Source organism: Vipera ursinii, assembly GCF_947247035.1.
Source record: "Vipera ursinii genome assembly, chromosome: 2".
Classification (NCBI taxonomy): Eukaryota; Metazoa; Chordata; class Lepidosauria; order Squamata; family Viperidae; genus Vipera; species Vipera ursinii.
The window spans coordinates 45,609,934-45,634,647 of record NC_139513.1 but is presented as its reverse complement, the minus strand read 5'-3'; the positions used below and the strand labels follow the sequence as shown (position 1 = coordinate 45,634,647).

The 24,714-nt window shown below is 36.6% G+C and overlaps 1 protein-coding gene across 2 annotated transcripts; it reads right to left on the bottom strand.

Moving 5' to 3' along the window:
• Positions 1-533: 533 nt before the first annotated feature.
• On the bottom strand, positions 534-24,507 carry EDEM1 (ER degradation enhancing alpha-mannosidase like protein 1). 2 transcript variants are annotated; one of them, XR_014491159.1, is made up of 13 exons: positions 23,939-24,507; positions 19,172-19,244; positions 16,636-16,739; positions 15,075-15,246; positions 14,451-14,634; positions 12,681-12,855; positions 10,344-10,464; positions 8,994-9,164; positions 8,001-8,074; positions 6,842-6,938; positions 5,367-5,552; positions 3,666-3,847; positions 534-2,924 (listed from the first exon to the last, which is right to left on the bottom strand). XR_014491159.1 is itself a non-coding variant. In XM_083352219.1 (12 exons), the coding sequence occupies exons 1-12, from the start codon at positions 24,406-24,408 to the stop codon at positions 3,758-3,760; spliced, it is 1,917 nt and encodes a 638-aa protein (XP_083208345.1). In that variant the 5' UTR covers positions 24,409-24,507; the 3' UTR covers positions 534-3,757. The 2 variants fall into 2 exon arrangements, 1 of the variants encoding a protein (XP_083208345.1); XM_083352219.1 differs by having other exon boundaries at positions 534-3,847.
• Positions 24,508-24,714: the final 207 nt, after the last annotated feature.

Below are 24,714 nucleotides of genomic sequence, written 5' to 3'. Positions count from 1 at the left end.
CTCTGCTACGCGGCACTTGGGATTCGACCCACCAAACTGCCGACCTTCTGATCGACAAGCTCAGAGTCCTAACCCACTGAGCCACCGCATCCCTTTATATTAAATATATTAAACATTTAAATATTTAATTTCCTTTTAATATAAGAAAATCACAATCCATGAACATACACTAGCTCTTGGCTCTTAAGATCTAGGGTTAATACATTTCCCTATCAATCTTGCAGCACCTGACTATTAGCAAGCTTAAAACTGTATGCAAACAAATGAGAACACAGTTGGCATATTTCCCTTTACAAGAATTTTATTTATATTTCATACTGTTCTTAAACTATGATGTGAAATCAAAGCCTATGGGGAATTCTTGTTTAAAGGAAAAAGCCTGCCCAGGACAAAACTGTATACAGGCTCAAGTAGTTCTTTTACGTGGGCTTCATGTTTATCTAATGATATGAAAAACAAGTTCCTATTCCCTGCAATATAATTTAGAACATTTTAGTGTCTATAACTATTCAGAAATGACAGACACCAGCAAGTTAAGAAATAATCCTTTAATACAAATTATATGTAAAATTTGTTCATTTTTAAATCTTCACAATTTCCAGAACAGTCTTTTTTTTTTTTAAAAAAATCAATCTTAACTCCCATACTATTACATACATGTTATAACAATGCCATATTAGGCTAGAAAAATTCATATTGCACATTATAGTAAAAAATTCAGCCTGAAATTATGACTTGGCAAATTACCTGAATATGTTAGATTTGGCCTTAACATTAATTTTGCAATAGAATGGTAAACTTATTTTTCATGAATTAAACATGGATTTTATAAAATAAAACTGAGTGTTTCAAATTTTTCACTTCAAAATTTGAGTTTGGCTCTCTATAACCTCTTCAGTTTTAAGAACTTTAGATCAATTTGTCATGTACCCACCTGAAATTATTACAACACAGGGGTAGAGTCAGAAATCAACTTCAAAAATAGTGTAGTATGTAGCTCTCCAGAAATAACTGGACGGCAGTTCCCATCACTCTTCACTATTGGATATGCTGCCTAGACTGATGGGAATTAAAGTCAACAAATCCAACAAATTCCCACTGCTACTCTACAGATACAACTTCATCAATTTCTACGTTCATCCTTATCAAAAGGAATTATGTTGATTCAATCAATTTTAGCACTTTTCCTGAGGTACACCTGGTTGTGTTAGTGCCATAAACTTCAGAACTTTGAACTTTAGTAACCTGACTAAAACAAACCTTAAGCTTTTATTTTTGTTGTTCTTTTTTAAAAAAACCTACACCTCAAATTATTACTTTACTTTTAAAAAATAAATAATTTAAATTTGGATACTTAACATTTTAGTAGGCACAAACTTTGAAAGGTGGTGTAGCAAAGCAACTTGAACAGAAGAGGTTTATCCTCATACACGTTAATGTGGTTTTGTTGCAAGAAGTTACATGGCTAGACAACATGATTACAGCAGTAAACCAAATTGCTTTGGCTTGCATTTTTCCCCTACATACCAAGTGCTTATTATGGTTCATCAAATCCATTCCTCAAACCAAGGAAGCATTAAGACCTTATTTCCTACATACTCAACTGCTCAAGTCAAAAACAGAGAGATAATAGGGATGGAGTCCACTTTGATAAAGCTGAGAAATCTACTAAGTAAATATAAAGAATGAGATACCTTGAATTTTCCTACTTTAAAAGGCCATGGTTCTAAAGGAATCTAACCTTCTGAGGACTGGATACTCCTTCTACCAATGCAGCTATTGTTAGAATGTTCAATTCTGTATGATTAGCAGACCTGCTGATACTGAATAACTTATTAATGATCTCTCTACTTTTACCAACTACAATGTCCTAATACATTTTGGATATACCACAAAAATGTTGTTTGGCTTCTAAATCAGTACTTAAGTCAAACATTCTAGGGAAAGAGGGAAACAATTTAGATCTAGGCTCAGTCACAGAGACTGTTCTGATCTGAATCTGATCTGCCTACTTTAAAAAAACCTAGCAATTGTGAAACAGGAAAAGAACTTTTAGGGACAAACAAAATCTATTAGGCAAACAGAACCCTACTTTAAGATCCCTGAGATTTATTCTTTGCCAAGGAGATTTAGCAAAGCCTAATTATTTGCAATGTTATCTGATTAATTTAAAATGTGATTTATAACACAAAACATACTTTATAGGGAATAAAATTGCATTATGCAGTAAAAAGAATATTTACATATTGCAGAATATTTAAGTTGTGATCTAAGTGATCTTGCTTCTGATTAGGAATTTAAGCCAACTTTATCCTTTGATGAGAAATAACAGTAATCATGCTTCAGTCTACCAAGAGATAATCCTCAAGAATGTTAAAACTGTGTTCTATAATTGTACAAAGGTAGATACTTTTAACTCTCCTAGCCACTAAGAATAATTTGGGGATGTTGATGGAGAACATGAGATATTTTACTCCTCAGAAATACATAAAACCTGTGGCTACAGACATTTTGGTTCTTTCGGCCCAACCTTCTTAAAAATGACTCACCAATACAATCACCTTCAGACAAATGAAAACTTGTCAAAATTATTAAAGTTGAAATTAAAGGTTAGAACCTCTTACAGAATTGGTTCCTCTTCATGTCCTCCAAATTAAAAATACTTGTCCAGAGTAAAGGTTACAACCATATGTAAAATACTCAGTTCAAAATGAGTCTGAAAAGTACACAACTCCCAAATGTTCTTTCTGAAGCTAATTAAGTTTCAGAATACAATGAATTTAAAATTACTTTAGGAAAGACTGAGCTAAGCTCTTCAGTTCTGTTCTGAGTCATAAAGTCACAAGGCACTAGTTCTAATAGCTTGCATATTCAGACTGCATGGAATGTGAATACTTCAATTTTGTATTAATTCAGATTGATTTCTAGAAAAGGCATGAAAGAATAGATAAATACAAAACATAAAAACATAGCAAGACTCTTCAAATCAGGAACACAAGGCCACTCAGTGAGCAAAACTGAATGCCTTTTTTTTGCATTTTTTATCTACCAGAAGGCACATGAAAAGAAAAAAAGAAAACGAAAAATACCGGTTTCAGAAACTAGTAAACTCCATACACCCTTAGATGTGCAATTCAAATTAAGAACACTGTTTGCAACATCAACCAATATGATGTTAGTCCTGAACATAGTTCTGCAATAATTTGGCTGGTATGCAAGCTGCACTTCCAATTATAATATAGTCAGCAAAATATTTTAGGTAAACCAGAACCTATAGCCATTTTCCTACCTGAGCAATAATTAGTACTATTTATTGCTTGTGAAACCTTTCAACTTGGTGGAAGCAATTGCACGTTCCCTTTTCTTCCTCTGACCACCATTTTTTTTTAAAAAAGAAATATATTTTAAATTGCATTTTTTTCCCCACTGTTCTCTTTCGGGAGACAAATAAGTGATAGCAAGGTGCCATTTCAGGTGCAAGCCACTAAAGCAACCTTAATTTTAACTATCAGCAATATGAGCTCTGAAGCTTGATGCATGAGATCTTAGTTTGCATTATGCCATGTTTTTACTCCATTTCAGTTACAATAACTGCAGTCTAACATGGAATGCTCTTTTTCAACATGAGATCAAACTCTCATTCCAATGAGTGACGAATTCAGCACCTGCATTTGCTGTTAGCCTTGTAGTTCAAGAGGATCATAATCTTTGAATTGAGATGTTGTCTTGCATCTTCTTAGGATTATTTCACAGCTATTCAGATCAAACCCACCATCTGATCTATCTGTCTCATATAAATGCTCTTCAAAGGCAGCAGGTATCTTCTCTCATCTGGTACTCTGTTACACTGTAAATAGATATTTTTAAGTTGAAATTGGAGATATTCACATTTTCTAAAGTTCACTTTGGCAAAACCATCTTATCGAAAAAGAATCTACCTAAAAAAGTCAAGACGCTCAAGTATTGCTTGTCACTAGGTTTTGTGTCCAAAACTTACAAAAGTGCAGATATTTTACATTTTCAGGTTAGAAACCTGCATCTTTAGAAATACGATCAGGGAAATAGTCCACAATACTGAAAGGTTTACATTTGAAACAATGCAAAATGAATTATTCTGACTTTCACAAGGAATAAATGTTATTTAATTGAAATGATCTAGAGCAAATAATCAATTCTACATACCTGTACTGCTTATTAGTTATATAGCAATACAGAAAGAAAATAGACAAACATGGATGTATTTGGTTGAATACAATATCATCCTGACTAATCTGCTTTATACGTACCCTTGTACAGATATTCTCTCCTGAAAAGTGTATGTGTTCCCCACTTTGCTAAACAAAAATTATATTTAAAAACCAACTAGAAAATAGCTGAATGCATTTCTTGTACCTACATTAAGATATTAACTTTAGTCAGGGGAAAAATTGCTTTAGCATTTTGAGCACTGTATTGAGAGCTGAACTTCCCAAAAATGTGAAAGAAAAGAATAGTAACTGAAAATTAACTAATGAAAATAAAGAGAGAGAGGGAGAAAATACAGTGCCTCCCTTTCAATCTTGCAATCAAAAACTGGAGACGCAACTACAGTCCTCAGGATAGGATTGTGTAGCTCAGACTGCCCCATCAATTGCCCCATGAATATGAATACTGCAGGTATTTCAAGTGGAAATAATATTGGAAATGTTGAAACTGTGCACGCTTTAAGAATGATTCCAAAGGAGTACTTCCCCCTTCATGCAAATACTCTTCTTCTTTGCTATTCATTAAAGCAGCCTCTTTTTGCAAATTTCCATAAGTGTGAAAAAATTTGGGTCTCTTTAAAAAGAGCGAAAGGCTGCTGTGTATCCAGAATCTTAAATAATCTCAAAACATGCACAATGTTGAATTTGTATACTAAACTAATGGAAAACCTGCTTAGGACAGTAAGCAATATTAATTCATATAACTTATTTAACACACCTTGGGAGAAGTTGCACCTTTTTATTCACAAAATCAAGGCAGAATATGTAGCGTTTCCTACAATAACTACCTCGTGAAGTGGGTTAGAATGATTAGCTCCAAGTCAACCAATGAGCTTCTGGTTGATGTCTAAGCACTAAACCACATATAGTACACATAAAGATAGAGCACTAGGTGATCCAGTGTATTAATTCTGTGAAGAACTAGGTTTTAAGTATATCCTCACAATTCCATCAATTTGTGATTTTATTATCCTGTTCTTTCTAATCCTAACTCTTTCACACTGTTTCTGGCACGATCAATGGCAGAGAGAGAATACATTTAAGCCTATTAAAGAGTTTGTCAGACAACTGCTGTACCAAATTTCTAGATTCAAAGTATGTAAGATACTGGCCTATACTTACATTAGAGATGGAGTTGTTTACTTTTAGTTCATTGGACTTAATCTTTCCAGGTTTCTTCTGCTCCTCAGGGGAGGTATTTTGCCCTACTGAAACACGAAGGCGCTTATCCAGTGATACTATGTGTCCTTCTGTGGTAAACATGTACTTATTGCCTGATTTGTGCACAGGATTTTCTTCATCAAATAGCTGAAATTTAAGAATTTCAGAATATATAAATGTAATACTCCAAGTGTGACAATAATATTATTTATTTTTCAATATTTATATCTCACTTCACTCCAGAGACTGTAGGAGATCAAAACCTCATAAGTAACATCATCATCATCATCATCATCATCATTTAAAAAAATAACACTGGAGTTAAAAACAATATACAAAATGGCTCTTTACCTCCAAATGTTCTTTCAAAGATTTTTTGGTTGCTCTGTGAAAAGATAGGGCTGCAGATGCAATGCATAATACAGGAGCCAGCATATTCCCCAGGGAGAGAGAAGGTACTAAAACTATCTATTTTCAAAGCCATTTCCTGTTCTCTGTTTGTTACAACTAGCTGTTTTCTAGGCAAACAAGCAGTTTGTGCTGTTATTGGGATTCCGCTGCAGCATGGTTTGTCCCATCCCAGAACTTTACAGCCTCTGGGGCAGAATAAGCTTAGCAACTCCTGTTAAGCTTAAAATAGATATAGATATCTTCATATTCATGGGACCTCACTCCCAAATAAACAGTTTACTTTTCCAAGAGGTTTTATAAAAACATTAAGTAACACTAGAGGTAGTGCCGATATTGGGTCAAGTGTTATGGAGTAATCTAAATATAGATATACGCTATTACTTGATGTATATTCTTTAAGAGGTATGTTGTAGCATTATCATATTATTATTGTTAGTATAATTCTAAGTCAAGTAAGTAATTCAGGCAGAATCGTGAGGTGACCAGGTTTCAAGGAACCTGATGAAGAGAATTCTCCATTGTGATCTTAGCCACTTGGATCCTTGTACTCTGCGTTTTTTTCAGGCAGGAAGGATGTTGTGATTGCTGGATTTGTTAGAAGGTATGCCCCTATTTGAAGAGTTATCTCTCTATTCAACCATGTCAACCTTCCCTTTTTAGGAAAGGTTCTAGAGAAAATGAGAAAATGGGTAGAGGGCAGGTGTTGAGGTCTTGTAGAAAACAAATTATCTGGATCCTCTGCAATTGGGATACAGTTTCAGATATGGGATGCACAGGGCATTGATCAGTTGTGTAGATCACTGGTTGTTGAATGGAGGGACTACATCAAGTAATAGTGTACATCACGGCAAAGTTCCCTTAAAAGTACTTACGATGCACATTCTTGGTTTAACATCTTAACAACGACATATTTAAAATACATAGAAATATTGGACTTTATTTTACTACAACAAAAATGTTACAAATTGCAGTTCTAGTAAATAAAGTGTGTTTTAAAGAAAAAGTGCTTCTATAAAGATACATACCAAAAACAAATATTTACATGTTTCACTGAGAAAAAAACTCTCCATCCGATCTTCTTTGGATTTCTCTATAACATGGTGAAGAGTAGCATAACCACATCTGAAAAACAGAATTGAATATTTTCATCCCCTTTTTAGCTTCAATCATAATTTTAAACATAGCAAAAGTCTAAGGAAATAAGCTGGTCATTTTATGCAATTTGAGTGGCGTAGTTTTTCTTCAGTTACCTCTGAATCTATAATTTTACAAAGTCAGACTTGAGATTCAACAGCAACAAAGAAAAGAAACAGAATTATTTCCTCTTTTGAGAATAAAGATACTGCAACAACTGCAACATCTTTTTGTTTCTCCTAGAAATCCAACTGTATATGGCAGCAACACTTTCTAGCCAAGTTGGGAAAAAATGAACAAAAATCTCACAAAACTTCATATTCTCTGGTGAAATGTAGGCATCTGAAGTACCTCCAAACAACCCTAATAGTTCAGGAACCTAGTGTTGGGACGTACTGTTTGCTAGATTTACATGTTATATTCAACATTTTTAAAAGGAAGAATTATTTCCTATGAGGTGAAGATCAGAACTGAAAAAACTGGTTTATGTACTGTATGACTAAATATTTCTTCTTCAAACACTTTTTTTCACAAAAGTTTTCAAATTAAACTTTTCATGGAACTCTCCTCAGCTTCAAAAGCAATTTATAGCAATAGCCTACTCAGCCATGTGAACTACTTCTAGCCAGAGTTATTTCCAAGGGCCCAAAGTTAGCCACAAAGTTACAGCTGGAAAATCTAATCAATGCACCTGATCTATTATATACATTCAAGTTGCCTCAGGTATGTTGACTAGACAAAACAAAATACAATCAATAAATGAATAGCTATATGATTAGAACTATTTGAAAAGACACTTCCAAGCTCTATTAGTGTTTCTAATAAAACGCTTACGAAATTCTACATATTCACTCAATATTAAATAGGACTTATTTTATGTAAGCACAAATTCACTCAATACTAAATTAATAGGACTTATTTTATGTAAGCACAAATGGGATTTCAACCTCAATTTTTAGGTCCACATTAAGAAGGCATATTTGTTTGAATTATAGCACGGCAACACAGTTCAGTTTTGTATGGATTTAGTAATTTATAATGAAAACTTACTTTGCTTTAGTATATTTCTCCAGACTCTGAAGAATATCCATTCCTACATGAAGATAAAAAGGGTTCCTTGTGGCCTAATGAAAGAAAGGAAATAAATGTAAGAAACAGTGCTATATGATAAGAGTAACATTAAAAAATAAAAGAAATGAAGAAATGAAGCTTGATTTTGGCTGTGCAAGCTATCTGAACTAATGCAATCAAGGCCAGAACTGAATATCACCAAATGATTCGAAGTGCAGACTGTTCAAAGCAGCAAGAAAACTGCACAAACTGATTATAAACAATAACATAACACAGCATCCAAAATGATTCACTGGAACATCTTTGGCAAAAGAATGCTACCCACTTCCAACCCTTTCAGTTCAAGGGCGTTCAAAAGGATATAGTGGTATCATTCACACTGCCCTAGTTCAAAAGAATATGGTTTCAGCTTCACATCCATGCCTGAATCTCAACTAAAAATAATCCATCTAATCCAGGACTTTCTGTAATCTGCTCAGCAATCTTCCCTAAAAAAAAAGAAAAAGAGTGGACACTTGTTGACAATTATTCAACATAGTTGGGCCACGTACTTGAGTATCTACATTACCTCCTATTTTAGGGTAGTAGGTTAGGGCAACCCCCTTAACTCAAGGATATATTTGCCCCAGCCACCTCTAGCCTCCAGTCACTGCCCTAGCAACTATCAGTAACCAGGAAGGATAGGGGTCTAATCCAAAAATCACAGAGCTAACAGTACAGAAAGGCTTCATGCTGAAATTTCTACAATTAGCTTTCTAATTCTCTACACACCATTTTCAAATGTTGGTCTACTCTGATCTAACAAAGACTTGAGTCCTTATTTTTTAAAAAAAAAAAACAGCAGCCGACAACCAATTCTAAAATGTGCAAAAGGTCACATCTCAGCAGAAAAAAATTAATCCAGACTTTTATATCTAATGAAGGACTTACTATATTTCAAAATCAAGTTTTTTTTAAAAAAAAGTTAAATACCTGATACAGGAGATATGTAGATTCTACTAATTCAGGCCTTAGAGGATAAAAGAGAACATCGGGTGCTTGTAATTGCCAATTGTATCTCTCTGGAAGAGCACCATATCGTTTCCATATTGCATAATAAAATGCATGAAGGCAAATGGCATCTTCTACATCACCTATTAAAACCTGAAGCAAAATGACAAAAATAAAACTCTACTTTTTTTTTTGCCCAGATTCGCCTGGTGCACCAGTTGCGTCCCTATCTGGACCGAGATGCTCTACGTACAGTCACTCATGCGCTCGTGACCTCCCGGTTAGACTACTGCAATGCCCTCTACATGGGGCTGTCCTTGAGGACCACCCGAAGGCTTCAACTGGTGCAGAATTCAGCCGCACGAGTTTTGATGGGAGCTTCTCGATACTCCCGTGTAACACCTCTTCTCCGTGAGCTACATTGGCTTCCGGTTGCCCTCCGGGTGAGATTCAAGGTGCTGGTAATGACCGATAAAGCCCTAAATGGCTTGGGTCCGGACTATCTAAGGGAACACCTGCTGCCGGCATCATCTTCCCATCATCCTGTGCACCCCCACAGGGAGGGCCTTCTCAGGGTACCGCCGGTTAATGAATGCCGGCGGGTTATTCCCAGGGGAAGGGCGTTCTCTGTGGGTGCGCCTGCCCTATGGAACCAACTACCCACAGAACTTAGGACTGCCCCCGACCTTCGCTCATTTCGCCGGGACCTGAAAACTTGGCTCTTCGATCTGTTTGGTCCAGACTGTGGGGTTAATTTAACTGGGTTTTAGATTTACTCTTGGGGCTTGAATTTAATTTAATTGTTTTAATTGTTTTTAATTTTTTGTATTCATGGTTTTAACTGCCCTGTAAACCGCCCTGAGTCCTACGGGAATAGGGCAGTATACAAATCCAATAAAATAAAATAAATAAATAAATAAATACATTACATTTAATAGTTGCTGATTTTATTAAGATGGAATGCACAATACTCTTGTGACTCAGAAATTATCTCATCCTAAAGCAAGAAAACACCACTGTACCCATCAGACACTCTGAGACATCCACTATGCTGTTTTCTTTATGTAAATAAACAAAGCAATAACATGATTTATTTGCATTGGTGGGAACATCCCCAAAGTTAAAGAATTTGGTGGGACATTCCCAAGGGACAACTAGGACTTTGAAGTAGTACCGTAGGTAAGGGAATGGGCTTCTGATTCTCTTTCCCACACAAGCTTTTAGTCTATTCTAATCAATCCCCAGCCACTTCCATACCAATTGGGAATTCTTGATGTACTGCCATACATATATTTCAATTTTCCTATTTTCTCTCCACCACAGAAAGAATACCTGAAGTCCAGGAAAAAAAGCTTGAAGAGAATCAATCCAGGTGTTCATTAGTTGGCCACTAAACATATTAACGTTAACGTAAAGAGGTGGGTCTCCTTCACCTTCATTGCAGGCTTCCCTCCTATGAAAAATGATGTGCAGTGTTTCATATTAATATTTGAGAGCAAGCAAGGAATAATTATTTGAATTATCCGTAACTTTAGTTCCTATGATCAAATGGCATGCAATCTTTACAGATAGCATTACCCAGATATCACCCAGGAGGAATGAGAGACCTCAGTTCATTGTGAGTGCTACCTTTTATTGTCATCTTTTATGTTTTATTATTTTGACTATAATTTCTTTGATTCTTGTGAGCCACCCAGAATCATTTGATAGTCAGTTAAATTGCTATTATTGTGATTAGTGTAATTAATAGTCCTAACAGGTATCAAATTTCCATTCTGAAAACTGGGTAACTGGACATCAAGTCCTAACCCAAGGCACTATATCAACAAGCATACATATATAATAGTTTGAAGAAGTTATCAAATGGTATTTCTTTTAATTCTGTACCACTCAATACAAGGATTTTATCAAAAATTGTAATAAATATTGAGCATCATTAAAATCAAAGTTTATGTTGCACTACAGATACAGTATAATGGTATCTACTACCATTCCAACCCAAGAGATGTACCTTAACTGTAACCTGATATAGGGCAAAAAAATATTGCGAAAAATTAAAAGCCCAACAAACATTAGTACACTTACTAAATATTATAAGTACCCTTATTAGTACACCGCCTAAGTATATAGATAGTATGGACAATTTTATCTGACTGAGGGCTACATTTTATTACATATATAATGCAATATGTCTATGAAAACTGTAGGGAAGTAATGTCAATAAGAGGCAAGGCCAAAAAAAATATGATTTGGGAGGAAACGTTAACTCACAATTTTTTTAAAAAAAATATTCTAAAATATATACATTTTCTTCAGAAACCAAGATTGAAGTAATATACAAATAATGCTTGAGTTAGCACAGCAATTGGGACCAGAATTTTCATTGCTAAGCAATATAATAAACCTCAATGTCTTGTGATTGCATCACTCTGAGACAGCAATCCTGGCATAACTAGCCCAATTCTACCCCAGTCCAAGCTGTCCCTGGCTTGATCCCTCCCAACCTGAACTTTGGTTCTTACAAGTTGAGGGACTGCCTCCCCTGCAACTCTCTCAACTGCCTTTTCTCCCCACAACCACCACCACCACCCTTTGCAAGAAGGCAAACCGGTCCAGAATCACACAGTTCTTGGACTGTTTGCCATGCTGAAGCTCAGCGGTTTCTTGGCTCCTGCCAGAAGCCTCTGAGACACCTGAAGCTGCAACTGCACCAACCTAGCCAAGCAGCATGGCATGGAACTGCAGACAACTCAGTCTGGTTCAGTGTCACATGGTTTGAAGCTGCAGCCACCTCAAGAAGCCCCAACCTGGCCCAGTTACAGCCGCCCACACCATTTCCAAGTTCCCAGCTGCCTTGGACTCCACCACTCCAGCTGACGTTTGCCAGCTTCTTATTCCTGCTCCTGATGGGATATGCCTAATCTGGCCCTTAACAAGGCAGTGGTAGGTCATGAGGTCTTTCCCCCCCCCCCGAGATCTTTTGAGGAAACCACCAAGAAGAAAGACTTGGGCGGCCAGCAGCTGCCTTGCAAAACATCATGATGGCCATCCTGTCGATAGTGGGAGCAAGAAGATGACAAAGATCATTGGGCTCAGAAGAGTACACGGTGGCAGGAGCCACAGATTGTTGGGACCAAAAGGGCACAGATGGGGGCGTGATGGACAGGGGAGGCAGAACTGAAGCGCTTTTGTGGTTGTCAAGTGTGGGCAGCTGCCAAGCAGCTAAATTTTGATCATGTGACCACTGGAGTGCTGCAACATCTGTAATTTTGGAGACTAGATATAAGTACCATTCAGTCAGTATCACTTTATCTTTGGTCCACTGAACAAAATGTTAACTGAAGGTCTATCTATAACATGAAGGAATCAATCCATTTCATATTTTCTGTCACTCAGTAGTGACTTATTTATTGCCATCAAATCATTATTGTTGGTTCTTAGTAACTTGACTAGTTCTCACAGTTCTCTTGGCAAGATTTTTGCATGTTGTTTGCAATTATCTTCTTCCAAAGGTGAGTGACTAGCTCAAAGCCACCCAGTTGGATTCGTACCTAAGGCAGGACTAGAATGCATGGTCTCCCAGTTTCCAGTCTTGATGCCTTAGCTACTGCATCAGTCTGGCTCTCTAAACAGTGTTTTAATAACTTTAAAATAGCATAATTCACATACCCGCGCCTTAAGTGGTTCTGAATACTTCGATAAGCATCATTGAACATCTCTAAATCTTCTTTTTCTCCAAAGAGGATGTACGATTTCAAAAGATACTCATAGAAGGAATCTAAGCCTGCTCCTAAGCCACTTTGTTTTCCTACCCAATGGCCAGTTTGAATATTCACAACATTACCTATGAAGTAAGAGAAAGGCAAATATTATTTAAATGTAAATGCACATATCTGAATCATAATCCAGTTAAACAGGTCTCAAGAGAGCATAAAAAGACAATTCTCATCTGGCATACTGCTAGTTAAATGTGTTTAAGAGATAAAAACCATTCTCTCACTGTTTCACATGTTTCCTTATTTTCTAGATACAGTTTAAGAGGATTTCCTACCCTGTGTATTTCTAAAAGTAATTATATTTTTATTGCCATCGAAGATCAGCACATAATAAAACTCAATAGTATAAACCAGGTTACACACATATGAAAAAGTACAAATCATACCCTGTAATAAATACATCGTTTACTTTGAAGTACCATATTGAAGATTTGTTAGCATTAACAAACTCTGAATCCAAGACAAGTAGGTTGAGAATATTTTTCACTTTCATGGAATTTTCTGCTGCTTAATCACTCAGTATTCAAATGTATTCAAAAGCATGTATTCTAACAAGGATTCTTTCTGAATTCAAATTTCCAACAAAAACAGAGAAATCTTGAAATTTGTAGGCTTTAGCATAAGGTATAAAAATTAATTTTTGAAGTCTATTTACTTACATATGCCTCTCAACAACAAAAGTCAAATAAGAGAAAGAAGTTGACTCATTTGAGTTATTTTTCAGCTATGCTATGTTTTAAAGTATCCAATACTGCAATATGAACTTATATTTTTTCAATGTCCACACAACAGTGCAGGTTCGCATCCCACCAGGCTCAAGGTTGACTCAGCCTTCCATCCTTCCGAGGTAGGTAAAATGAGGACCCAGATTGTTGGGGGCAATTAAGCTGACTTTGTAATAATGCCGCTTGGGGTGTGTGTGTGTGTGTGTGTGTGTGTGTGTGTGTGTGTGAAAGCCCTAACAAGCAGGCATATACATAGAATGAAGGCTACTGCTAAGCTTGTAAGCCGCCCCTGAGTCTTCGGAGAAGGGCGGGATATAAATGGAATTAAAATAAAATAAAATAAAATAAACATATGAACTATATCTAAATATAAACATTTTATCTTACCTTTGTAAATAATGGATACTCATCTAATTTTTCTAGAAAAGATTAGACTCGTAAAAACATCAGATTCAGTCTTAATAACCATATTGGCTCACAATTCAAACAAGTACACATACACGTTCTAAGAATCTACAAATATATTTCTGTAATGTTCCAGAAATGGTTGCCACAGTATCAGTCTTTTTTTTTTTACTATTCTGGAGCTTTAAAAAAAGAAGAGTGCATGCTGGATTTCAGGTGTACCTAAATTACTCTCAAATACAGCACCAAAACTCCTCCAATAAATGGAAAGTACAAATCACAGGAATGAACTTGTTCCACTTGATTAGAAGTTCCATTTGATTAGAACTATTTGAAACCTAATATAAATGATAAGATTAAGGAAAGCACATGCTGTAATGGTTAAATATTCCCAAATAACTGGAAATGCCTAGAGATCTAGTTAATTCAATGGTGAAAGTTTCCATTCTCATATCGATATGAATTCAGAGGATCAGCTATCAGAACAAGAATACAAACCAAAAAATGATATCCCAAGGGGGAAAAATAAGTACCTAATAATCCAGTGTCATTGCTCCTTAAGTTCCAAAGGGCTTTTACAGCTCGACGGGCAACCCACTCAAAAGTTGAATCCCCAAGAAGCCGACTAAGAATTCCAAATTCCACCAGTAATGATCCAGCCCCTGCAGTACAAGTCTCATTATTGCTCCCAGAAGGAACTCCTGTCCTTAAGTTCACCTGCAAAGATATGAAAGTTTATAAGCAAGCTTACTAAGGAATAAGCAGCTCGATTACTCTTTTGCAAGTTTCAAAATTAGTGACAGAGGTTTCATCAGTGCTCTGTCACAAACTTGCATCATATTCCACAGGGAAATTATCTTAAAGGGATATCTAGAGCATGTCAGTATTTCGCCATCAAGAAACCAGAACGCTGAAATCCTTGAGGAAACAGGAGCTCATTCAGCATATCTACTACAGAATCTGCTTTCCAAAATTTATTTAAAAAATGGCAGTGGTATGTATATTCAGCTCAAGCTTGTAGATACGCTAAGAGCAAAAAGTATACACAGAGAACATCTTTTAAAGACAAAGTTAAATTCCAATATTTAACATGTTACACCTTGGGTTAAAAGACTGAATTTCCTTTGCCTGAAAATTGGCAATTGTTCTATACATACCCTTGGATAAGGAATTCCAGTTTTGGTATTCTCAAAAGCAGGTAATAACCTTACTGCCAAGTCATGAGCCATATGCAACAGTTCATCATCATATCCCTTAATAGTCATATCACCAAAAGGCTGTCTGGTATCTGTAATTATTATGTGGGCTGAAAGCAGGCTTCCCAAAACCCTAAAAGAAATCATAGCAGTTATTATTTTAAATGAGACAATATATGTGTATATTATAGCAACAGAATTATGATCACATATTAGCAGTAAGACAAAGTACTTAAGTCTGTATCCGCAGATCTCAAAGCAGCAATAAGATTTTCTTAAAAGGCAGAAAAGCATAATAAAGCAATAGAAACAACCAAAAAGTTCTCCAACCTCTGAAGGAGCATCAACAAATCAAGAATCTCCTAGAAAGATAATGTTTGATAGAACTGGATCTAACTTGTCAGAACAATTAAAGTCTCCCATTCCTACAAAAGATAGCTTTTTGAAAGAACGGCAAGTTGGTTTTGTAAGAATTCATTTCTTCTTGGATGGGAAAGTGATAAGAGACACAATACAGTATTGCTTATATTAGTTGCTCTTATTTGTAATGTAAACGCTCTTGACAGCATTACAGGTTCATTAATGCGTATTTCCAGGAATCAATATTTTTATCATACAGTGTAATTTCTCTCCCCTTTTATTATTTGGTCTTACAAATTGTACCATTCACAGTTAATGGTTTATGAGTCTGTGTTCTTTTTTACTTTACCTTTTTTGTGGAAAAGGTTTAAAAATGACATTTCAGCTTTCTACTTCTGTAACATAAAAAGTGTTTATCTGTGGTGCACGTCTCAGGGTTTCTACTTCTATCCTTTACAGCAGGGGTCTTCAAACTCGGCCCTTTTATGACTCATGGACTTCAACTCCCAGAATTCCTCAGCCAGCATGCCTGGCTGAGAAATTCTGGGAGTTGAAGTCCATGAGTCATAAAAGGGCCGAGTTTGAAGACCTCTGCTTTACAGGATTCAGTTTAAAGCCTTCCTAATAAACCTGGCCCAGGTTATTTCATCTACAAGAATCTTTCTCCAGTTTCCTTATCAAAGAATTACATTGCCCTTGCTCATTCTCCAAGGTTTCTCAAAGATTAATAAAAGTTCAGGCAGAGTATCAGCAAGGTCCTTCAGTACTTAGGAATATGATTCATGCATTCCTGGAGATTTAAATCCATTCAAAACAAGTTTAAGTGTTTCTTAATCATAAAGTTCTGACTTTGTCCCTTAATCCTGCATTTCATAGTTGCCAGGTTGAACCATCTTATTGGAGAACACTGAGCCAAATAGGAGAGCAACACTTTATTATGATTTTGACGAGCAGCTGCATTGAAAGAACTAGTCTTACATTATAATTTATAAATTATTATAAGCCAGTTATTAAACCATATGAATTGATTTACATTTATCATCATTTTATGACACTGATCATGTGAATCTCATCAGTAAGAGAGCAGACAGAATAAATTGTTTTGGAGTTCCTTGAATGTATTATTCACATTCAGTGCTATCAAATTTCTGCAACATCCTACCTAATTGTTGCCTCAAAGACTTGGACAGTTGAATCTGTGTCAAATGTTACTGTGTCTATCACAAGCTTCACTGCTTTCCGAAATTCTGAAGAATTTCCCATTACCTTTAAGAAAAACAAAAAAGAAGATCTGAAAAAACTTTCCACATATTTTTATACCAAAATCTTTGTTAAATTTTAAAAATAAACTTAAGTATCTGCAATTAATGTCATATAAATATACAAGCAACCCACATCTTATGACCACAATTAAGCCCAGAATTTTGGTTGTTAAGTCACCACATCATAGGACTCTATTTTATGGTGGCAATAAAAGGAATCACATGACCATTAAGCAAATTCCAGGATTAAGCAAACCATGGGGTACTAAATTCTAATCCAGCTTTATCCAACGGATTGTTTTTCGGTGGAAAATGGCACCTAAATGGGATGTTGCAACCAGTCATAAATGTGAACTGGTTGTGAAGCGCTTGGAATGCATTCATACAACTCTGTGTGTATGGGGAGGGGGTGATGCAGCCGTTGTAACTTCAAGAATGTATCATAAGTAACTTTTTTGTTTCCACAATAACTTTGAATGGTCATTAAACAACTGGTCATAAGTCGAGGACAATCTATATTTCTATTATCAAGATTTTCTACAAAGTCTTTTTATGATATTGTTATAGATAATAGTGGACCCACTGGGTTAAAACAAAATAACAGAGGAATCAAGTGTTAATTTACTAAAACTGTTTTGTTTAACTTTTAACTAGCAACAGAAGAGAAGGGGAAGGTGAAAGAGGCAGGGAGAGGGAGAGAGGGGGAGAAAGCAAGATTAAATGCATATTTCTAAAAAAAATAACATGCTAAAAATATTTAGTTATAGGCACACAGCTAGAACAGACTGTGCTTACTAGCAACAATCAGCTTGCAATAAAATTAATGATTTCAACATGATTTAATTGAAGAGCTGGACAAATCTGTCAATATTAATTCACTTTCCCAGTTACCCCAATTCAATTTCTGCATCATTATGGGTTTTTTTTAAATAGTCCACACTACAAAAATTATGCAGTTATAAACATTTGCCCTAAAATATGAACTTTGTGTGATATTTTTCCTAATGTTTCTACAAACATTACCTTTAATAATTAAATGTTTTCTTATTTGTGGTTTTATTCCAGCCAAAGAACCACAGATGATGAAACAAACCCTGAAGAAATGTATTTCATATACAGTACATGCAAAGAATTACATAATAGATTGGAAGGGACCTTGGACATCTTCTAGTCCAACTCCCTCTTTAAGCAGGAGACCCTAATTAATTCTGGACAATTGGCTGTCCAATCTCCTTTTTAAAACCTCCAGTGATGGAGTACCCACAACGTCTGGAGGCAAGCTGTTCCACTGATTGTTTTTACTTTTAGGAAATTTCTCCTTAATTCTAGGTTGGATCTCTCTTTGATAAAGTTCCCATCCATTATTCCTCTCCTACCCTCAGATGCTTTGGAGAATAGGTTGACTCCCTCTTCTCTGTTAGGAGTCCCTCAAACGTTGGAAGCTTGTTACAAAAAACAACAAGCAAAACTGCAAATAACTGAAAACTTTTACCACAATTTCCAAAATATGGTGTCTTTTTAGCAATTATAGATAAACAAAGTCATGGGGCATGGAACCACAAATACAAAGAGCCACCTGCATAGTTTTGCTGTTACAACTACACATTTCTTTATGATGAATATTTTGGTATATACCTTTGTTCATATAGCTCCATCACAAATCTATTAATGTAAAATACTAAATGTGGCTAGTCTATGTATAGTTTGGTAAATATAAACTGATTAGCTTTATCTTAAAATATGAACTGAAATAATTTCTCCCCTACCACTGCTAGCAAGGACCTTAAGATAACATGAGGTAGAAAAATAATATATTAAAGTATAAAACTACCTAATAATAATAACAGTACCTCTGTGCCAAGTCTATGGAGATTATCAGTCATACAGCTCATAGTTATCCTAAAGGTGCTTTTTCACAAGGCAACTGTACTTTCTTGTTTTTCTTTGAAGAGCTGAAGAAGCTTCTTGGATGAGAAGTGAAACATCTTTAAAGAAAAATAAGGAAGTCCAGTTGCCTTGTGAAAAAAGCACCTTTGGGACTCTGTGCCAAAACTTTTTAATTGTAAATATTTGTGGTTGCTACAAACGTCTCCATTCCTTAAATCTGTGGCATGCAGAAAAGAATCTTTTCTTGCTTAAGCCTACTTCCCAAGCCAAACATGAATGAACAACAACAAAAAACCCCTCCCTATTACAGGCTAAAGAAAGAGATCTTCTCATAACCTTGCAAGATCAGGACTGTTGTCAATATTGGCCCAGAAAAATATTCTATAGCCATGACTAGTTTTAAAAAATAAGACTACACAATTCCCGATATGATAAAACTGAGGAATTAGGCCCTGTGTTAATGAAGGTAATTTTTGTGAAATTTGATATATATTTTTCTGATAGTACTTGTTTTTCCTTTCAGTAATTAAAAAAATAGATTTAACTCACTGCTAGGGTATCCAATGCATCAATCAGAGTAAGCGAGTAGTTTCCCAGGACATCATTGATATTCAGATTTGAACTGTAATAAATTTCATTAGAGTTAGTTCAATCAGATTTAAAAAGACTTAATTCACTTAGGTAACTTTTAAGTGATATTGCCTAATTCCACACACCATTAACTGGAAGAACATCCCAAAGAATTATAAGGGAAATATTCTTAGATAAGGGCATAAAAGATTGCAGCTACAGCTACATAGCTTAAACTTAACATTAACACTTTCATAGTTTATTATTTATTTGATTTTTATCCCACCTTTATTTACTTTGTAGATAAACTATGTTTGGAATTGTATATTCATGAAACTTTGAGACCAAAGTAGCTGGGACTTATTTCCACTGAAGTTTTAATTATGATTAAAACCAGTATTCAAGTGAATTAAAGCAGATTCACCAAGGCTAATTTTAGAAACTGGATACTAATGATATTTTAAACAATAATCTATTATTTATGTCACAACTAATGTAGCCCAGTATATTAAGTATTGAACACTAGACAAGGTGATTTTAGCTAATATGACTTATGGAAAAAGTGAACTCAAATTTGACTCATCTTAAAGCACAGGGATCCATAAAGCATCTTTTTGCTGTAGCAATATCTGAAGCAACAAACCATTACTCAGCTCAAATGGCATCTTATTATTTTAAAATAAAGAGTTCCTTTTAAAATGCATGCTAAGCTCTCTAAACACGTATATTTTTTCTCTACAAACTGACCTAAGACTTTTTGCGTACTGTTCTTAACTAGGCCCCATATTATACAGCACATTGCATGATTTTTGAAAATATGAAATATTTATGTAATTGCTCAAGCATGGAGCTGCAGGAAGTGCTATAAATGACAGAAAGAAAAGCTGTTGTCCCTGGTAAATAAATTTTGTAAAGGAAAAATTGCTGTAAATACCATACAGCCCTGATATCAATTATTATTTTCTTGCAAAAAGCCTCATTGATTATTTTAATACAGCAAACACTTTCTTTTTAGAATATTAATGATTAGAAATAACTGTTTTGCAGAAAAAATATCTATAAACAACGCTATGTAGAGATCATAGTTAAATGTTCTCTTTTTCAAGAAATGGAACTTATTTCCCTGGGTTTAACCAAATGGTCTATAATTAATTATAGTAGTCTACCTATGATGAAAAAAATGGAGATACAATTAATCAGTGGTAATTCTATGAAAAAATATAGAAAGAACATCTGCCCTTTAAAAAAAAACAGTCATCCATGAACTGGGGATGTTATACATACATAGAAAAAATAACCAAAATGGCAGTTTGCTATTTAGAAAATTTTAGTATTTACTTTATTGTTTCATTATTCTAACAACCTAAGACCAGAAACACTGTTAAAAGAAACATGTCAACATTATATAAACCTAATCTGTTAAAATTTGAGATTATACAATATATTTCCCTATTCAGCATATATCATTACATTCACACACACACAATCTGCCTAATGTGTTATACTAACTACACTACTTGTATAAGCAGATTAATCTAGGCTATTTGGAAAGAATGATTACAGAAATCAAGAGAACTATACTTCTTAATGGCACATGTTTGAAAATACGGTAGCCACAATTAAAATTTCTAAAAGAATAGCACGGAGAACGCCAACATCACATTATATTACTTTATTTCTAATAAAAGTTTAAATTTATAGTGACAAAACCCACCTCCAATAAACAGCCAAATTTTTGAAGAATTTTAAATTGAATATTTTCCCATAAAGATACATTAAGTCCACTACAAAAATGTATAAATCTGAATGAATAGCTTTCCATATGCTCAAAGAATCTTTGTTCAGATCAAATCTGAAAGTCAACCTCGCATTTATTATTTCTATATGTAACCATATGTGTCAGTTACCAATGACAATTGATTCCAGATATATTATTTCCATTAAAAAATTTTATTAGAAAAATTGCCATTTTCCAATATTTTCTATTTAGAAACTATTCAAAATCTGTAGCAATCTGAGAACTCATAGCTTAAATCAGAGTTCCCCAATCTTTTCAGGTTGGTGGCCCAGATCTGGGGGAGAAGGGGATGACTTTGTGGGTGGGGCAGGCACAGGTGTGTGTGCGTGTGTGTAAGCACTTATGTTTCTGGCAACGGTCACGAGTGGATCTACAAATACCTGTGACACGTGAGTGGGATCGCAGAGGGCCACAATGATCCTTGCACAAGTAAGGCCCCAAATATCCCCAATGATGATCACACGAGTGGGGCTGTGAACACCCACAAGGCAGCGTTGCTTGCGGGAATAGGGCCATGCACACACAGGCACCAGCCGGCCACTCACGTGGCCCAGTGGCAATTAGGCCACAGCCCATTAGTGGGCCACAGGTTGGGGACTCCTGGCTTAAACAATCAGGAAGGAAAAAGCAGAAACAGCTGTACGTTTGGTTTTTTAATAGATAAAGACAACTAGTATTTATCAATAGCCTGTATTGGGTCCAGTTCTTTTTAAGCTCTTCATGAATCATTTCTGGAGTTAAGGATGAATAGTGAGATGACTACGTTTGGTGATTTAATGTTTTAGGATTACTAAATGCAAAAGATAACGCAACTGGTTTCAGAAGAATATTTCAAATAAAATGGCAATGAAGATCATTGTCACAAAATAAAATGGAATGCATATGGAAGCAAAAAATTAACATTATAAATATTCTTACAAGGACCAAGTTGACGAAAGTTCCTTAAGAATGTGTTACATAGCTCAATGGAAACTATTGGGGCAACTGTCTATATAAATTCTATATAGGGAACATTAAAAAGGACACTAAAAAGGCTGCCAATATTTTATGCACTTTAATAATAGTATGCATGAAATATGCAACTGCATTTGAAATATTGTATGCAATGTTAATCACCAAGATTAGGAAAAAAGATTTTAGAGCCACAAAAAGTAGAGAAAAAGGTAGTATGGGTAAAAAAATATGTAAAAAAAGAATGCCCTATTTTCATATGTCATCTAGCAAATTTTAGAAGCATACAATGAAGTACAGAGGTATTCACAATTGTCAAAAACAATCACACTATGTCCTGTTAAACTACAGAATCTTAATACTGCAAAGTGTGATCACTTTAAAAAGGATTACATAGTCATGGAAAATAAGCCTATATTGATCTAGCAACTATCCATAGCTATTTTTCATTAGGGCAATATACATTTTCTAGAAGTTTGCTTTAATTCAGCAGTTCTAACAAATGATTTCTATGAATGTACTCTCATAGGAACAGCTGTTAAAATGGACACACCAACTGTCAACTACTTAAATCATCAATGCTGCATAGAATTATTCTAAGTGCCCTGCTGGTTATGATGGATTTTATACACATAAACATACTCTCTCCCCCCAATATCAATGCCAATTGTTGAGAACTACACAAAGAATGGCCTATTGCTCCCCAAAATATTATTTATTACTATGGATAGCAATTCTATGAGAAGGTTAGATGGAAGAATTATCCATCAGGCTTTTTATTATATTCTTAGGTTGGCATTAATCAGAAAACAATACACTATTTTTAAGATATCATAAAACTGACTTCTAAAGCAACTTGCCCAAAAGTATACATAATGAGACATGTCCCCTCAGATTTGTTAATCTAGAAAGTGCACCACAACATTCACATGCAACCATTCAGAAGCAATTTGAGGTTGATACATGTGGCTGCCAGAGACAGGCATACATAGAAATTATTAATACTTTCAAAGCAAGTAAGCTTAGTATTTACGCCTGAGAAAGATTCCTCTTGGGAGGAATGAAGCAATGCTTATGCAATTTTCAAGAAGGTCAAAGATCTTTAGAAGTATAAACAACATGCAAAACATGATCACCAAATTCAACATAATTCATACACCGAACTATACAAATCTAAACAGAAAAGGTATTTGAAAGCGACTGCGCTAAACCATGGTTGTCACCCTCTACTAAATCCTTCCACGCGCAGCTTCAAAAGAAGCGGTAAGACTTCAGCAAACGATAATCATACTTTACTATTACTATCACGATTCGACTCTTTCACCTGTTCGTACCCGGCCAATCTTGCAGTCTCGCACTACCTTCACACGTATTACTGGGGACTTTTATTTTTTATTGTCAGCCTCTTGAATCGGGGTATATTTGTGGCGTTTAATTGTCCCCGTGTACACAACGAAGAGCAATGAACTGGAAACACAGCAAGGCACTGCGAGGGCTGAATCCAAAGGATAAAAGCTCTTCTTTTATCTTTTGAAAATGTACTTTCGACGTACCTCTCAGGCATCACCCCGTAATCAACTGGCTAGTAATTATCTTTCTTTCTCCAGCCAAATCCTTAAATCAGCGTTTCCCAACCTTAGGAACTTGAAGATGCGTGGACTTCAACTCCCAGAATTCCCCAGCCAGCATAGCTGGCTGGGGAATTCTGGGAGTTGAAGTCCACGCATCTTCAAGTTCCTAAGGTTGGGAAACGCTGCCTTAAATCACCGTATCGCAGACGCTCACGGCCCATTTAACTTCTGAAAAGGCAAAGCAGCTACCTCCCTTAAGGACGCCAACCTAATGCCTGGTTGTTGTTTTTTTCCCACCCTCTCCTCGCCAACCCACATCCCACGTCCTGAACCACAGCCGGGCTGAGGGGACGGCGAGAGCCACGGCGGCAACTTTCACCCCCTCTCGGCCGCTCCGAGCCCTCCGAGCCCGGCCTGGCAACTTACGGGTCAGCTCGGTCGGGCCCGCGGCCGCGGCAGTCGATGGGGTTCAGCTCGTCCTGAGGGAAAGCGTGGGCCATGTAGTTGTCGTAGCCGAACGAGAACATGCTGCGGGCGGCGTCGCGCAACTGAGCCCGGAGCTGAAGGGGGAAAGCCCGGTTGTAGCGTTGCTCGTACTCGTCGTGGCCACTGCGGCGGGACGACGAGGAAGCAGCAGCGGCGGGGTTGCGGCTCTCTCTCCCGCCGCCGCCGCCGCCTCCGCTATCGCCTCCCCAAAGTCGTCCCAAGAAAGAGGCCCAGTGAGGGGCTTTGAGGCACCGCGAGCCGGAGGAGTCTCCTTCCTTGGCCGGGCCGCCGCAGGAAAAAGCCCGGAGGCGCTGCTGGTAGAAGCCGAAGCTGGGCCCCGCCAGCCACAGGAGGGCTTGCCCAGCCAGTCTCAGGGCCAGCAGCGCCAACACCAAGGACCGCCATTGCATGGTCGGAGGAGTCGCAGCCGCCGCAGCCGCCGCGCTCTCCTCCTCTCGCGCGCATACTTCTCGCGGAAGTTGTGCTCGGAACGCTCCGCGCCTGGGCAAGGGCGGGCGGGGGCCCGAAAGCGAAGCCGCGCGACGCCGCCTCCGACTCCTCCTCGGTCCGAAGAGTGACGCGTTTCCTTTAAGAGCGCAGGGTGTGACGGGCGGACGGGGAGGGGGGGGTGGTGGGGGTGGGGGTGGGCAGAGCAGAAAGGAAGCATTGTGACACTTCACGGAGAACGTCTTGGGATTCGCCTTCCCAAACTTCCC